At 50.5% G+C, this 16,610-nt stretch overlaps 1 protein-coding gene across 1 annotated transcript in view; it reads right to left on the reverse strand.

The window, feature by feature from the left end:
* The window catches only part of TNFRSF21 (TNF receptor superfamily member 21), a gene marked incomplete at both ends in the record, with an annotated part of 35,353 nt that extends 22,578 nt beyond the window's left edge, over positions 1-12,775 (reverse strand). Inside the window, 3 exons of the mRNA XM_080341656.1 lie at positions 4,109-4,606; positions 6,350-7,004; positions 12,722-12,775. Coding sequence (XP_080197782.1) covers positions 4,109-4,606; positions 6,350-7,004; positions 12,722-12,775 — 1,207 coding nt within the window. The remainder of the gene's footprint in view (positions 1-4,108; positions 4,607-6,349; positions 7,005-12,721) is intronic.
* Positions 12,776-16,610: the final 3,835 nt, after the last annotated feature.

The following is a 16,610-nucleotide window of genomic DNA, read 5'->3' on the forward strand; positions in this document are numbered from 1 at the left end:
CCTGGGAGAATCATCGGCATTTGCCGCCTTGGCTGGAACACGTCCACGTTAAGGACATGGGTCTTGTTTTAACACCGGCCTCCCAAGCTACTGCTATTTTTAAGTTTGGGCTGTTATTTAAGGCATGCATTATAACCAGAGGGAGCACAAGGCAGAGACACCAGCTCATGGGAAGATGAGGACAAGCAAAACGCCCCAGGACAACAAATGCTGCCCAAGACTGCACACATATCTCAACTATTTAAGCAACTCAGTAAGTAAGTGCCACCAGGAACTGGCCAACAATTTGAGCAGCCGCTTCCACCCTAAAATCCTCCTCTTTTGGGACACAGCCCAATCACAGTGAGACGTCTTTGCTCCAGCGCTGAGCAGGGCTGATGTCACCCTGACCATGTGTCACCCAGAACTGCTGGCCTTGCAGCCATCACTAATAAAATCCTCCAAACAAGCAAAGCCTTGGGTGCCCATCCAGCACGACGGGAGGTGCAAAAGGTGCCAAAGCCATGGCAGCTGCCCAAGCACAGCTCCTCAGAGCAGAGGCTGCATCAGCTACGTCAGACCTGGACTTCCCTTTCAAAGGTTAAAGCTGTTTACTGAAAGGATTAGGAGGGAGGAGATGGTAAACTAGGAGGAAACGGGGGGAGATTGTGCGCAACAGCCACGTACACAGGCTTCACCCAGCAATAAACACACCTCAATCCTTTGTTGGCGTGACCGCCAACGTATAGGTGGGAAGGTTATATGGATGTTGGCACATGGTCAGCACCAGACCCCAGGACTTCAGTCCCAGATGATTTCTTGCCCTCCACACCCCTAATGCAATCACAAACCAGGCTGGCACCTGAAGACTTGGGGAGAAGCTGTGGTCCTCACATCTATGGAGGCTTTGCTCTGGCTGCTTACCATAAAGGGATCTGCATGGGAGGGGCAAGATTTCCTCTCTGTGACAGCCTGAAGTTTGCCCCTGGCTATTTTCACCCTTATCTGACAGGCTGCCTCAGGATGAAGCCTGATTTGGGTACAAGCGCTGCTGGAGCAGCAGAAGGCTGAGCCACGACACTGCAGCTCTGCAAGCCCATCTTAGCACAGGGGTGTCAAACTCACATTCACCGAGGGCTGCATCAGCTTCACGGTTGCCTTCAAAGAGCCAAACGTAATTTTAGGACTGTATCAATGTAACTACTATGTTGATACAGTCCTAAAATTACGTTTGGCTCTTCGAAGGCAACTGTGAAGCTGATGCGGCCCCCGGTGAAAATAAGTCTGACACCCGTCTTAGCATAACACACAGCTATTAAAAAAGTCACTACATTTTCTCTCATTTCAAGTAAACAGAGTCTTAAGAGTCAGTTTCTTCAATAGGAAAACCAAAGAGGGATTTACACACCACCACAGAGGAGAACAATTTCCATATCTGACACAGCAGAGTACCATCACCAGGAAAGAACTAATGAGCCATGCCCTTCCAGCTAAACCCAACGAGACTTACGCAACACCAGTGCTGCAGTAAAAAGCAAGACAAAGCATTAATTGGTTTGCGCTTGTCTGTCTGCCTTCATTGCACAAAGTTCAGCTGAGGATATTCAGAGGCGGGAGGAAGTCATGGAGCCACCCAGGCCAACACCGAACCAGCGTGACCACTGCAAGAATGATTGGGAGGGATGTGCCAAACCACCCAGCCAGGAGTACCAAGGAACAGGGCTGAGAGAGCTCGGGTTGGGAGAAGAGAAGGCTCTGGGGAGACCTTACTGTGACACTTCAGTACTTAAAAGGGGCTGATAAGAAAAGATAGGGACAGATGTTTTAGAAGGGCCAGTTACAATAGGACAAGGGGTGATGGTTTTAAACTAAAGGAGGGGAGATTCAGGCCACACATGAAGAAATTTTTTACGTTGGGGTGGTGAAACCCTGGCCCAGTTTGCCCAGAGAGGTGGTGGATGCCCCATCCCTGGAGACATCCCAGGCCAGGCTGGATGGGACTCTGAGCAACCTGATCCGGGTGAAATGCCCCTGCTCATGGCATGGGTTGGACTAGATGACTTTTGAAGGTCCCTTCCAGCCCAAACTCTTCTGATTCTATGATTCTAATTTGTCTCCAGACCTAAGGGGCTTGATCAGATACTGGGCCAGTTTATCAGCCAAATGTGGTTTTGCTATTAGGTCCAGCTTACTTCCCAAGACAAAGGGAAAACTTGGCCAATATCTTGTGAATCTGATGCACTAGTTCAATCCATCTATTAAAGGACAAAGACTTGTACAACTCATCTTGGGAAGCACAACATGACCCATGAACGATGCTGACCCCAGAGAATGAAAATACCTGGGAGGTGGGGTTGTACATAAGTGGGTCAGCATAGCCTCATTGCTCACCATGTATCACCTGCAGTTTCTTTAGCCTGAATCATTCTTGGTGACCAAACACACAGCGCTGCTCACAAAGGCAGCTCTCATGTGGCCTCCAGAAGAAGGGTCAGATGGGCCCTTCAGCAGAGGGTCTGAAATACCAGGTTAGAAACCAAAGCAGCTTGGTCTGGTCCCTGCACTTGAGTACTCCCCAACCTGTTCGAATTCAGCCTCTGCTCTGAGATAAACATTTGCTGCTACAAAAAATAGTTAAGTGAGAAATTCAATCAACTGGTAATTAAGGTCACGTGGAAAAAAGTTACTACAAGTTAGTAACAAACAGCTGGTTTTGGCCAATGAGCCATGGCCAAAGCCATGCAGTATTTCTGGCAGCACCCACAAATAAGGATGTTTAATAAGGTTCTACAACCTGGTTGTAGATCACTCACCATTGCCCCAAGGACCATACTTTGGGTACCACTGATTTTAGGGACAATGGAGTGCAGTGGTTACTGGAAAAAAGTTATTGCAAAGGGCAAAAAAAGCACAAGAAACCACACCCCAAGAATTCAAAAGAGTTAAAAGGAAACCAGTAAGTAGAACAAACATAAGAGAAGGCACAAAACTAATTCCAACAAGATCTTACTGGTTCTATAAATGCACTAAACGAAGGCAAACAAAGTGTAGGTTTATTAATCAGCAGGAAGGAGAAGAGAGTACATGACAGAAGACGCCCTACTCAAAGCTGCCTTTCCTTTGTACTTAAGCGCTCAAGGATGACTTGCATCAAGCACTGATCTCTCTTAAACCTTCCAATCTTTTTTCAATCCATTCTTTGTATGTCCCTGCCTTGTTAAATGTGCTTTTCTAAAGGTTAAGTGTGAAGGGAAGTTTAACCCAAAATAAGGCCTTGTCAGGGCTGTCTGCATAAGAGAAGAGGGGTCAGAACTGTAACTGCAGCTTTGCAGAGGAAGAACCACACATCCTACTAGGGAGATCATGGCAGCCTGGTGTTTCAATGCCACCATTAATTTATCATTGACTTTTACAAATTTCAATATAATAACCAAAATGGGTCATCTTTACAGTCTCATCAAAAAGCTGGCAGCGAGACATCCACCAAAAGAAGAGAAAACAATACAAACTGGAGCCTCCAGAAAGACCTCACGACACTGATGGAGTGGTATGCCTCTATGACATGGTCTTTAAGGACAACCTTCCAGGCTCCACCATGGACAATGGTCTTGGAAACAGAAACCAGTGGTTGGGATTTAGGACTAAGAACCTGAAATTGAGGTGCTGCCCAGAGGTGGGGGATGACTCAACCTTCCAGGAACAGATGAGGTGAGGGAAAAAGGACAACATGAAAGACAAACAGACCCACATCTGAGTCACCAAGAAAACAGACAGAGAGTTAAATAGAAGAAAAGTGGAAAAGGGAGGAAAAAACAAAAGAAGCCTTTGCTCAAGAGCCTTCCACCAAGGAGGGGTGGGAAAGAAATGGAGAGGAACTGGGGCAAGCAGGTGACCAGCCCTCCATTAACCCCTCCTTTGGGAACAGCGACACACCACGGGAACAGGGATGGCGAAAAGCCAAGCATGAATACACATCTGAGGAACCAGTGTGTGGCTTTTGTCATTGCTACAAGACTCAGAAAGTCAGAAGAGCAACCAGTCACTGGACGTTGGAGCAGCCTTTCCAAAGCATTGTGTGGGATGTTGGAGAAGATGCTAACACCCACAACCCCCAGTCTGTACCACTCACCGTGCCCGTTGCAATAATAGATCCACTTCTCTCTGTTCTGTGTGGGGGTGGTGGACTTTTTCATAATAGCTTTCTCCACAATGGCACTGGGATCTTGCCTGGGTCCCTTCTTCAGAGTCCGTGAGCTCTTCCTGACGCTGCAGACGACGATAACCACCAGGACCAGCAGCAGGAAGAGGACGATCATCCACGGCAAGTGTTCGTTGATGTCAAAGTGCTGGTGGACGTTCTGCTGACCTCGCCGGGGGGGCCTGTATGGCATGCTGGACTTCTCACCCCCCGACATCTCCAGCGCTGACTGCTTCTCCAGCGCTCGGCTGGTTTGCTTGTGCCGGTAGCTCTGTGCCTGGCTGGTGATGCCAGAACCAGCGAGGGTCCTGCCGGCACCGTCCGTCTCGTTGGCAGAGGTTTCGTTGTCGTAGCCCGTTGGCTCCGTCGTGCCACTGGATGTGCGTGGCACAGGAGAGGGGACAAAGTCGGGAACTGAAGAGTTCAGACCTGCAAGAGGAGAGGAGAGTTCAGTGTCACAGCACCGGAGACGCGATACGGCATCATGTCACGGTCTGAGACTTGTCTGAGCATCTGCTTGGCCAGCAGACAGAAACCCAATGCCAGCCAGCGAGAAAGGGAAGAGGTGAAGTTGGGGTTTGGCTCTGGGAACAGATGGGTACAGTTACAGAGGTAGGTTCAAAGTAAAACTGACCCTTGTTGGTTAAGGCTAGTGGCAGCTCTTTAAAAAAAAAATGAGTTATTAAAGGCATGTTGTCAATCTGTGTTTGTCCCACATTCAGTATCTCTTGGAAAACCTACAACTTTGAGGGAGTTGATTCTTCTTTCTTCAGTTTATGAATGATAGTTTTACTCCAGTTGTGGAATCCAGTATTTGGGCTAGAAATAAGTAACAATTTGAAGGCTTAGTATCTCTCTAGTGGGTTTTGTCAAGGGAGCACAAACATTTTTATCAGCACCACGAGCAGCTGCAGATGCATCAACTACAAAACCGGCTTCTAAAGCAACAGGAAAAAAACAACAACTTCCTCCTAAGATCTACTTTCCATATTTATTGAGTTTTCTTATCAACCAACAGCTCTCCGGTCCCAGCCAGTTGCATGACCAAAGCCTGGTGAGAAAAGGAAGGGGCTATTGTGACAAGAACTAGAGCTTACTTTGGAAACTTGGCTTTTGAAGAGCATATCTCATACCAGTTGAGCCAGAAAGTGAGTGTAAACATCTGTAACCTGATTTTGCTTCTGCCTTGTTTATCCAAAACACTCTGACTGGAATACAAACAGATAAAATGCTTTAACTTTTACCTAATTGTCTACAGTTGATTTCAAAGGTCAGGGAACACCCTCCCGTCCTCTCCCAATGACACATAAATGTCATATCAAGCTTTGAGACCTAACAAAGGAGAAGCACTGGGTGTCTACCACTGTCAGCACTTCCCTGCTATTGTATTTACCAACTCAGGTGTAAAGGCCAACAAAAGTTGCATTTTTTTATTAAAACGCCCCATTTGAGACACTGTAAGGAGGCAGCTTCTCAGAAAGTGCTGAGCACCACCTCAAATGGGGTCCCACAGCACCACTGCCACCAGCTGTGGCTATAGCATCTCCATAAAGACTGTGACGATCATTTCCAATTAAACAAGAGAATGAGAAGCTCAGCCTGGTACTCCCCACGGGTCACAACTAATGGAAATCTCACAGGTTAAAGAAAATAATTTACAGCACAGCCCAGGCTCCTGGAAGAGCTGTTTTGGCAACAGTTCCCATTCAAACCAATATGCTGGCACACCACAGGGTGAAACTGAGCAGGGAAAGCACGGGCAGGAGAGCAGAGAATCCCTCAGAGAAACAGCCTGATGAAGCGAAGCTCCTCTCCTGTTGGGGTTTTCTGGCTGCGCGCTGCTCAGGTTTGCCCCAAACACACAAAGACTTGTGCCAGCACAACATACAGATAGGAAAAGTGGCTGAGGAACGTGATGTCCTTTCAGTTCAAACAGCAGGACAGGCAGGAGTCAAATCACAATCGCAGTCTCAGTGAAAATGGTATTAAGCATGGTTTAACACCACTGAGGGCAACCTGATGCACTCTGGAGCTGCCTTCTGGCCACAAAGCAAAAGCATCATCCATGCTTTAGACCAGACTGCCCTTTAACAGACTAAACCCAACCTTGACTGAGGCAGGAACACAACCTCATGACCAAAAACATGCCTGTGTTTTAGTGGTGGACATTACCTTTGGGAAGCTGAGAGGTTGGTGGAACTTCATAGGGCTCTTCATCTGCTTCGGTGCTTGACGAAGTCAAAGACGTGTTGGGAAGAGACGCTGGAGAACCACAGACATTGTCACTCTCCTTTGTCCCCGGCTTGATGACCACCATGTTTTTCGCAAAGCAGTCCGTGTATGTTTTGCACTTCATCACACTAGAAGGCACATCAGAAAAGGTACCACGAGGGCACGGCTTGCACCTCACGTCTTCCGTCTCAGTTCCTTTCTTGCGGACGCCCCAGCCAACCGGGCACACCGTGTAAGGGACACAGGTATCGTTCGTCTGAAACGTACCCGACAGGCAAGTGCACTCACGGTCGGTCAAGGCAGTACAACGAGTTTTCTCGATCATTGGCAGTTCGCAGGGTTTTCTACAAGGGTGGCACCGCTCTATGCCGTTCTCATGCTTAGTAAAAGTCCCATCTGGACAAGGGCTGCACTCTCTTAAGGTACTCTTCGTACAGTGTTTAGACACGTAGGTTCCTGCGGGACATTTGTCGCAGATCAGCTCTTTGTTGGTGGCACGGTCGAGGTGGCGGTACTTGCCGGGGGGGAGGCTGATGGCGTTCTGCTCAGATGTCAGCTTCGACTGACCGTCAGCAGTGCCCAGGAGCACAAACAGCTGGAAGACAGACAGGAGGTTGTTAATCAACAACAGCACACGACCAGAGCCCTTTCCGCCAGCGATCCCTTGTGGGATCACGAAACACATCCCAGAGCTGTGGGACCACGAAGATGTTTCCGCAGCCAAGGGGAGGGACCTCAGCGAGGTCGGGTGGAAAAGAACTTGTGCAGATGGCAGCACGCTCTCCCTGACACACTGCCACCTACGACTATAATTCCTTAAATTTGACACCACGCTTCTCAGTGAGACTAAGCATCATTTACACTGCAATCCTGCCAGGGCGGTAAATACTGCTAATTGTGTTTCAGCAGTACGTGCTACCTGGCCACCCCTGGACAATTCAGAGCAGCTTTGCGTTTCAAGGCTGAGAGGTTCCAGCACAAGCCAAGAAGACAAAAAAAACCACATGCAGGTGGCAGCTCTGACCTGCAAAGCTTTCATCTTCTGTTATTTGTTAATCTACACTTGTTCAAATAGTTACCTTTCCAAATAACGCACAACTGGATGAAATTCAGGCTATCGGGTGTTACCGGATTATTTCTCAGCCCCTCTGCCCTTCCGGAATTTATACAGCCCCATGTAAGCCTAGGGTTTGGCGAGACCGCAGGGGATGTTCTTCTTCGAGCGTCCAACCGCATCTGAACCATCTTCAAACCAGATGTTAGCAACAGGAAAGAAAACCCGACGCTATTTTTAAGCTGTTTGAGGAGCTCTGCTGTAACTTAGTTCCTCATTGCATCAGACACAGGTAAAAGGTTTTGAGACACCGAACTGCACCCAGCTGGGCTTGGCTGCATGATGGGTACAAATCTATTTACCTGTCTCAAATCCCAGGGATTTATTCCCTTAATTCCTTTGCATTGAGGCTGCTCCACCTCCAAGAGATGCCTCATCTACCAAACAGGACTTCTGCTTCCTCTAGAAGACCACGGATTCAACATCAGTTATGCCAGCAAAGATAAGACACCAAGAACAAAAGGCATCTCAAAAGAAAGGCTGACGCAACCTCATACAACATACAAAGCAATAGAAAAAACATCTTCAAACAGCCACAGGCTGGGTTAAGAGGAAGAGAGAGGAACGAGCCAATGTTACTTTGAATTTCCAAAGACGCTTTTCTACACTGAAGGTAAAAAGACCAGAGACCTTAACGCTTTTTAACAGCACAGCCAGGCACATAAATCACTTGTCTATGTTATACAAACCCTTATTTTTGCTCTGCTACCTATTCTGGGCTGTCAGCCAGCAAGAACACATTCATAAGGGGGGAAAAAAAAAGCCTCCCAACAAGATGACTCTGCAGAAGGCACATCGCAGCAGAGCCGCAAGCCGCGCCGCATCATTTTTGGTGCAGTCTCTTGCTTCCTGGAAACACACAGCACATTTCTGTCTCACCTGCTAAATAATTTACAGCTTGGGATTTGTACAAAACACTTCATTTTTTTTTAATTATTTTTTTTTTCCCCTCCTGAAGCAGCAATTACAGAGCAGGCAGAAGCAGGCGAGCCCGCAGGAGCTGACGAGGATCCTGCAGCGGCCGGGCTAATTACAGCACGTCAAATTAAAAACAAAAAGCGGGGCTGCCTTGGCAGGTGGCAAAGGCTTACAGGATGCACTCTATTTTTCCCCTCCTTAAGACATGATTTAACGAAGCGCTTAGCTGGCTGTAAGGAAGCCTGCTGCCCATAATCCTCATGACGCAACCCCGAATTAGCAAACCAGATACAGCAGGATCCCAGGGGGGTCACCTGTGTTATTCATCCTCCTCCCCGCCCCACCACCAAATGGGACGGAGTGTCGGGAGAGGCTGGAAAAGCCCTGCTTCTCCTGCCATGGATGAGCTGCGTTGCCAGCGGCTCAGATCCTGATTTCTCTCTCTGCATTGAGCCATACCCTGCGAAACTCATCGACAACCCTGTTACAAGTATGTGCCACAGGTCCCATCCTGTTCTCCCTTTTCTGCTCATCTCCAGCATTTTTCCATCACTCATCTGCGTAACCAAAGCCCGTGGGATCTGTGCTACTGTAACAGGACCAGGTTTGGTTTTCGGTTGGGTTTGAGGTTTCTTTTCAAACCTATCTCAAGCAAAGAGGTACTGGTGCTTTTGAACATCTCCAGATCTTCAGCTGCATAAGTGCTTCCAAGCTTAGGGACAACAGCAAGTCCCAGTGGGGGAAGGCTAAGCAGAGTTGAGCATCTGCTACTTATCATAGAATAATTTTGGTTGAAAGAGATATTCAAGGTCATCAAGTTCAACCATAACCTAACTCTGGCACTAAACCATGTCCCTAAGAACCACATCTCTGTGCCTTTTAAACCCCTCCAGAGATGGTGACTCCACTGGGCAGCCTGTCCCAATGCCTGACAAACCTTTTCACGAAAAACTTTTTCCTGATATCCAATCTAAACCTTCCTTGGTGCAACTTGATGCCATTTCCTATCATCCTATCACTTGCCACTTGGAAGAAGAGACAAACACCGAACCACCACAGAAAAAAGCAGTTGGTGCAATACAACACTAAAGAGCAGATTTGGTTTCAAGACGTTTCGGTGCTGTTCTCCATGCCCAACACAGGAGCAAGTCTCAACAATGAAGCCAAAAGAATCAGGAAGACGGGATGACCACGATCCCAAAGAGCATCCCCAGTTGAGCACTGATGCCCTGCACCGCTCAGGCAAAGGTGCTTCCCAGCCACTTCCACCTGTTCCAACATGTGGAGGTTTCATGGTACAAGGAAAGCAGATCAGGTTGGGGAACACTCATTTTCACCTCCCACATCAGGGAAATGGCTCAGACAAGGGGACCTTCATGCTCGGCTGCAAACAAACCCTCCAGCCACAGCTGACATGGGCATGACCCACCTTACCACCTCCCAGCTTGATGTCTCCATCCCAATGATTGTATGTAAGTCATGCCTCCATCACCCTCTTAATTAATTGCATGCTGAAAATGGGTAATTTGCACGGTTAATAGCTTTTAGGGGTCACAAGCTTCCTGGGCACACGCATGGGGGACGTGGCTGGCAATACAACAGCTCATTTGGGAACCAAACCCACTTGGTGGCCCAGTGAGGCACAACACCGGGAGAAAGTTGATAGAACTACAGGCATTTGTGTCCTGAAACAGCGTGAACACCCCCAGGCTGTCACAATCTCAGGTTGTGTACAGTGCCACCCTGCTGCCAGCCCTGCAGGGAGGCACCGATAAACCTAAAAAATGTATTAAAAAAGACAGGTCATCGCAGGACACTTGACCATGGTAGAGAGCTGTAAGACAGTAGAGACCGACGGTGCTAAATTAATACTCTGGGGAACTGTTTCTGAGCAAAATCAGCAGAATGTAGTAGAAATGGCAGCTGGTTCCATGGCAATGCCTTGGCACAGGTCAGGGATGGACTGCACAGCCCTTCCCAAAGGTCAGCTGCACCATCCGCCAACCAGCACCGGGAAATCTCTTGCGACATTTAAGGAGGAAAAAACAAATACTAAAACAAAACCAGAAAGACAAATAAACTGGTCTGGAAGTTTTACGGTAACTTTGCAGCCAGGAGGAGCCCACCTCCTGCCCCGCTCACTGTAAAAAGGATCAAGTTACTCTCTCTGAAAAAAGTTGCCTGTGAGGAGAGCACCAAGAAACAAAGCAATTTTCTGCTTCTTGCAAAGCATCCAGCTATTTCAGCTGGTTTGGGGTTTGTGAAACCAAGAGTCCAGGGCTTACCCTGCTCAGCAGTCCCTTTATTACATCTCGAGAGCAAAACGCAGGCAGTCAAGTGTGTCAAAACGGCAGCACCGGCACATGTGGTCCCCATGAAGGAAAACCCAGCGGCTGTTCCTGCAGCCAGAGCCAACCAGAGCTCACAAGCATCCCCGGCAGCCACGGTTTTGCTCCAAGCAGATGAAATGCCCAGGGTCCCCAAACCTCCAAATCAAAGTATCAGGGGAGATATTGGAAACTATCTTGGTGGACACCCAAAGCCCATGCCAAGCAAGGGAAACCACAACCAACACCAACCTTACGCAACCGCTGCTGAGCAGCTATCGCTCAAAAAACAGCCAGGCAGATTTGGGTTTGCTGCACCACTAAGAGACCCACCAAATATTGATTTGAAGTTACTTCCCTCGGGCTGGAAAAACATTAACTCTTTGTGGTGCTAAATGGAGTTGCCCAAAATTTTGAAGATGAAGATGTCAAATGAAGAAACCCTGGCCGGTGGCCAAGGGACCATCCTGCCAGCATACGAGCCAAGGGGAATTTTGTCTTACAGCTCGTTTGCTCGTACAATCAGCACATGCAAAGTGTGAGTAACATGCATGCACAAGCAATGTACATTTGCTCAGTCTTGGCTTCATTTTGCAAAATTGCTGTTGCATTTCCCTATACCTATCAGGGGTGTCAAACTCATTTTCACCGGGGGCCGCATCAGCCTTGTGGTTGCCTTCCAAGGGCCGAATGTAATTTTAGGGCTGTAAAAATGTAGGAGTAGTTACGTTTATACAGTCCTAAAATTACATTTGACCCTTGGAAGGCAACCACAAGGCTGATGCGGCCCCCGGTGAAAATGAGTTTGACACCCCTGCTTTATATCACTCTGTTTTCCCCCCTCCCCCCTCTTCTATACCCGCCATTCCCAGCTGACCTCCAGGATCCCGGCTGGAGCTCCATATCTCAAGCTTCCCATCAGCACCTCATCTTCCAGATGTGCAGCAGCGCTCACCTCTCCCAGTGGGAAACCAGTGCTCGAGAGCACCCGGCCAGCACCGCGCTGCTTCGCTACTGCGTGAAGTCACCCTTCGCCTTCAAAGCAACGAGGCTGTTTCCCAGCTAATGCTCTCTCAGCTTTAGATTATTTTTTGTTTACTCGGATTCCTGCCGAGCCAGCACCAGCTTGCTAAGATCCACCTTGAGTTCAAGAGCAAGTGCACTCCTCGGTTACACAACCCAGCCGCAGCAGCTGCGGCGTGTGCCTGACACACCAAATTACCGTCTCTCGCCAAAAAGACAGGATGTAGCTCTGAAATGCTGACTGGGAAGGGCTCTATTTGGAAAGGTAAACCTGAGGGTGAACCCAGAGGAAAAACATTTCTGTGTTAAGCCAGGGCGGCTGCCTGCAATTAGTGTTGGTGGTGAGTTCTGCTGCCTGTCTAAGGGGTGGCAAGAAAAGCAGCTGGGAGGGAGAGATGGATGGATGGACAGACTCCAGAACAGCGCTGAGCTTAGGGAACAGGGCAGGGGGGTGAACCAAGGATCCGCTCAGACCTCGAGGTGCGGCACAGCCCTGGATGAAGCCTCTGCGGAGAATGCCGCCCTTTGCTGCCTGCAGTAAAGCAGGGATGGAGGGGAAGGAGCCGGTGGACAGAGGATGGAGCTGGGGATGTCCGACCCAGGCAGTGCCCGCTGGCAGGGTTGGGGTCGCGGGGGCTGGGGCAGGCAGCACCGCCGGGGTGGGCACTGGGGAGCACCGCACACCCCACGGCACGGCGGATGGCGGAGGGGGGGCCAACAGGATACCCAAATACACACATATCCTCCCAAAACACACCCCTGCCCACCCGCCCCAAACGAGCCGAGCAGCATGCACCCCACGCGCGGGCGGGCAGCGCTGCACTGCAGCACATCCCCACCCCCCACACCGCGGATCTTGCGCGGGCGGCGCCGCAGGGACGGACCGACACCCCCCACCCCGCTCTGCGCGCACACACACTCAACACTCACCGTGAGGAAGCCGGCGAGCCCGGCGGCGCTCCGGCACGCCGCGGCGGCCCCCATGGTGGCGGCCGGAGCCGGGGCCGCCGCGCAGCGCGGAGGGGCTGCGGGCGAGGCGCTGCCCGTCCAGCCGCGCTGCCTCAGGCGGCGGGGCGCGGGGCCGGCGGCGGCCGGCGGGGGCAGGCGCCCATGGCGGCGGGCCGGGGCCGGGCGGGGGGGGCCCTGCCGCCCGCCGCGCTCCCACCTGCCTGCGGGGCCGCGGGCTGCGCTCTGCCGCGGCGGGGTGGCGCGCACGTGGGGCGGCGCGGCGGGGCGGGGCGGCCTTTGTGGCGTCACCGGCCGCGCAACTGCGCCCCCCGGCGCAGCGCCGCGCAGCGCACACGGACCCCCCAGTACTGACACCGCTTGGATGTGGGCAGGAGCAAACCCTGTAAAAGCTGGGGAATGACTTGTTAGACAGCGATGTAGGGGAAAGGGACCTGGGGGTCCTGGTGGACAGCAGGATGACCATGAGCCAGCACTGGGCCCTTGTGGCCAGGAAGGCCAATGGCATCCTGGGGTGCATCAGAATGGGGGTGGTCAGTAGGTCAGAGAGGTTCTCCTTCCCCACTACTCTGCCCTGGTGAGACCACATCTGGAATATTGTGTCCAGTTCCAGGCCCCTCAGTTCCAGCAGGACAGGGAACTGCTGGAGAGAGTCCAGCACAGGGCAACAAAGATGATGGAGTGGAGCATCTCCCTTATGAGGAAAGGCTGAGGGAGCTGGGGCTCTTCAGCTTGGAGAAGAGGAGACTGAGGGGTGACCTCTAATGTTTACAGATATCTAAAGGGTGAGTGTCACGAGGATGGAGCCAGGCTCTTCTCGGTGACAACCAATAATAGGACAAGGGGCAATGGGTTCAAACTGGAACACAAGAGGTTCCACTTAAATTTGAGAAGAAACTTCCTCACATTGAGGGTATCAGAACACTGGAACAGGCTGCCCAGGGGGGTTGTGGAGTCTCCTGCTCTGGAGACATTCAAAACCCGCCTGGACACCTTCCTGTGTAACCTCATCTGGGTGTTCCTGCTCTGGCAGGGGGATTGGACTGGGTGATCTTTCGAAGTCCCTTCCAAACCCTGACATTCTGTGATTCTGTGTGATACCCCCCCACACTCCCTCACCTCATAGTCCATGCGCGGCCACGTAGGAACTGCACACAGCTTGGAAACTCCACAGCGCGCTGCAGCACCGCGTCCCTCGCTTTCCCCAAGCGGTCTACATGGCTTTCCTCACCGGCATAGCATCCCCCCTGCCTGGCTGTCCTTGGGGTGTGCGAAGCCATGGGGCTGGGGGTGATGCTCACAGGGGCTCTGCCGGAGTGAGCGACTGGCCCTGCTGCCCCTAAACCCATCCTTGTGCTGGGAATCTGCACATTGAGCGTGCGGAAAACGGGGGCCCCATTGGTGCACCTACTGTCCGTCCCTCTGTGCTGGGGTTTGGTTTTGGGCCTCTCACTACAGGAAAGACATTGAGGTGCTGGAGTGAGTTCAGAGAAGAGAAATTAAGCTGGTGAGGGGTCTGGAGGACAAGTGGGATGAGGACCGGCTGAGGGAACTGGGGCTGTTCAGCCTGGAGAAAAGGAGACTGAGGGGAGACCTTGTCACTATCTACAACTAGGAGGTCGTAGCACGGAGGGGGTTGTCTCTTCTCTTTTTGGGGTGGGATTTTTCTGTTCCTTTTTATTCTTGTTCTGCAACTCAGACTAGATATAAGGAAGACATTTTTTATTATGAAGGTGATGAAACGCTGTCCCAAGTTGCCCAGAGAGGTGGTGGATGCCCCATGCCTGGAGACATCCCAGGCCAGGCTGGATGGGGCTCTGAGCAACCTGATTTGGGTGAAGATGTCCCTGCTCATGGCAGGGGTTGGACTGGATGAGCTTTGAAGGTTCTTTCCCACTGGAAGCTGAGGGTGGCGACAGCACAAGCAGCATCTGAACAGGCTGTGCAGAGCATGGTGCTGGTCACAGTGTCCATCAATGGCCATGTCAAGTGATGGAAACAGGTCCAGGTCTATCCAGGGAGTCAAGAGGAACAGTAGATGGGGTCAGAGACAGAACTAGAAAGGCTGCAACATAATTCCAAGGTCCTTTCAGGAGACAGGAACAGAGATGATGCTTCAGGATGGGTCCGAGGTCTAACCAGGAAACAGGGGCAGGGGTAGGGGAGGCCCCAGGTAAGGCTGATCAGGGCCTTCAAGGCTTATGAGTGCACTGAATCAAGGCATTATAAGCCTGTCTACATAACTGGTTGTCTACTGAGGAAAACATTCAAATAATTGATTTCCAGAGCCTACAGAAATCCTATTGACCAACAGTCACATTCTGGAGGCATCCTGAAGGCAGGTGGAACAAGGGAGGCTTTCAGTGCCATGTCAAATTGAACAGCACAAAATCCCCATGAATGACAGAAAATCTGTGGTATGAGTTTCATCCAAGCCCTTCTGAAGCCCATGAGAAGCCTCCTCTTGATTTTAGGGAGATTTGAATTCAGCTGGAAGGCTCCCCTCCTAGCCAAAGTGGACTTTTTCTCCCCGTACTCTCTCCATATCTAATCTTGGAAGGGAGCTGGAAGACAGCAACGACCCTTGGGAGCCTGGGAATGAGCCTGGAGAAGAGCTTCCCTCCCAGAGCTGGGGTAGCAGTGGCAGGACGGCTGTTCCCAGGGGGGAACGAGCCAGACTTGTGTCACATGTGCAGGACAAGGACCTTCCTCCACATCTGGCCCTGCTGCTGTGCAAGTGCTGCAGAGCCCCACGTTGGGTTTTGCCTTCCCCTGGGGCCACCAAACTCAGGAACAACGTGCTCTTCCCAGGAGGTCAAGGATGGGAAACCTCATCACGTGCAAAGCAAGACGCAGTGAGGCTGCCCAGAAGGAAACCGGGGATGCCTGTTGCTGCTTTTAATCCAAAATAAATTGGGCAAATTGAAGGTGATAACACAGCGAAGTCAACACCAGACTTGGGGATGGTGGAGGGGATTTTAAGTTTAAAAATGTACAGCGTTGATGCAATACAAGGACAAGTCTGGTCCTGCTGGTGTGGAGATAACTAGGTTGGTTGTGCCTGGGCTAGAATATGGTTTGAAATGAATGCCCTGGCAGCACCAACCCACGATGGATCCATCAGCAGCGTGAATTGTTCAGATTTTATTAGGGAAAATCAGAAAAATAATCATCTGGAGGACGGGGTGACTCAGGGGATTGGCAATAAGATGGATCATGTTACTGCCGTGGAATGGATTCCAATTAGTTACATCCGCTTCTAATTATTATTATTTACACAGAACCTAAAGGCAGTCCACAGATTAGCCAAAAAAGCGTGGGCTGATCTGTAAATCCCCCATCCCACCCCCCTTGCAGCCCTTGTAATGACAAACACCAGTCACGCTGCCGAGACTGGTTCATACTGGCTGTGGCATAAATTGCTTATTAATGTCCAATTTGCTGCATCTCCATGATTTTTTTCTTTGAAAGGAAACTAAGGAAGCGGGTGGCTGAGACTGAAGTTTCATATTAAGTGTTTTTGGTGGCAGCAGAAGCTTGAGAAGTTCCTCCTCACCTCCCCGTATTCGATTCCTTTTTTCCCCTTGTGCCACCGCATTGTCATGCAAATACAGGCCCATGGTATCAAGCAGGTCAGTGAACTGCTATGATTTATAAAAAAAGCACCAAGAAATAAGGTGTTTTTAATCATAGTTAGTGAACCTCACTGCTTATGTTGACCAGAGACCCCTGTTTTTTTGCTAAGATGGTGGTGGGAGGCCAAGCAAGCCATGGAAGAACATCCACTGACCTCATTTGACACCAGAAACCATCTTCTCTTCAACAGCGAACTCTCTTCTCTTGTGAGAAAAAG

The sequence above is a fragment of the Nesoenas mayeri genome (genome assembly GCF_963082525.1).
Source record: "Nesoenas mayeri genome assembly, chromosome: 3".
NCBI lineage: Eukaryota > Metazoa > Chordata > Aves > Columbiformes > Columbidae > Nesoenas > Nesoenas mayeri.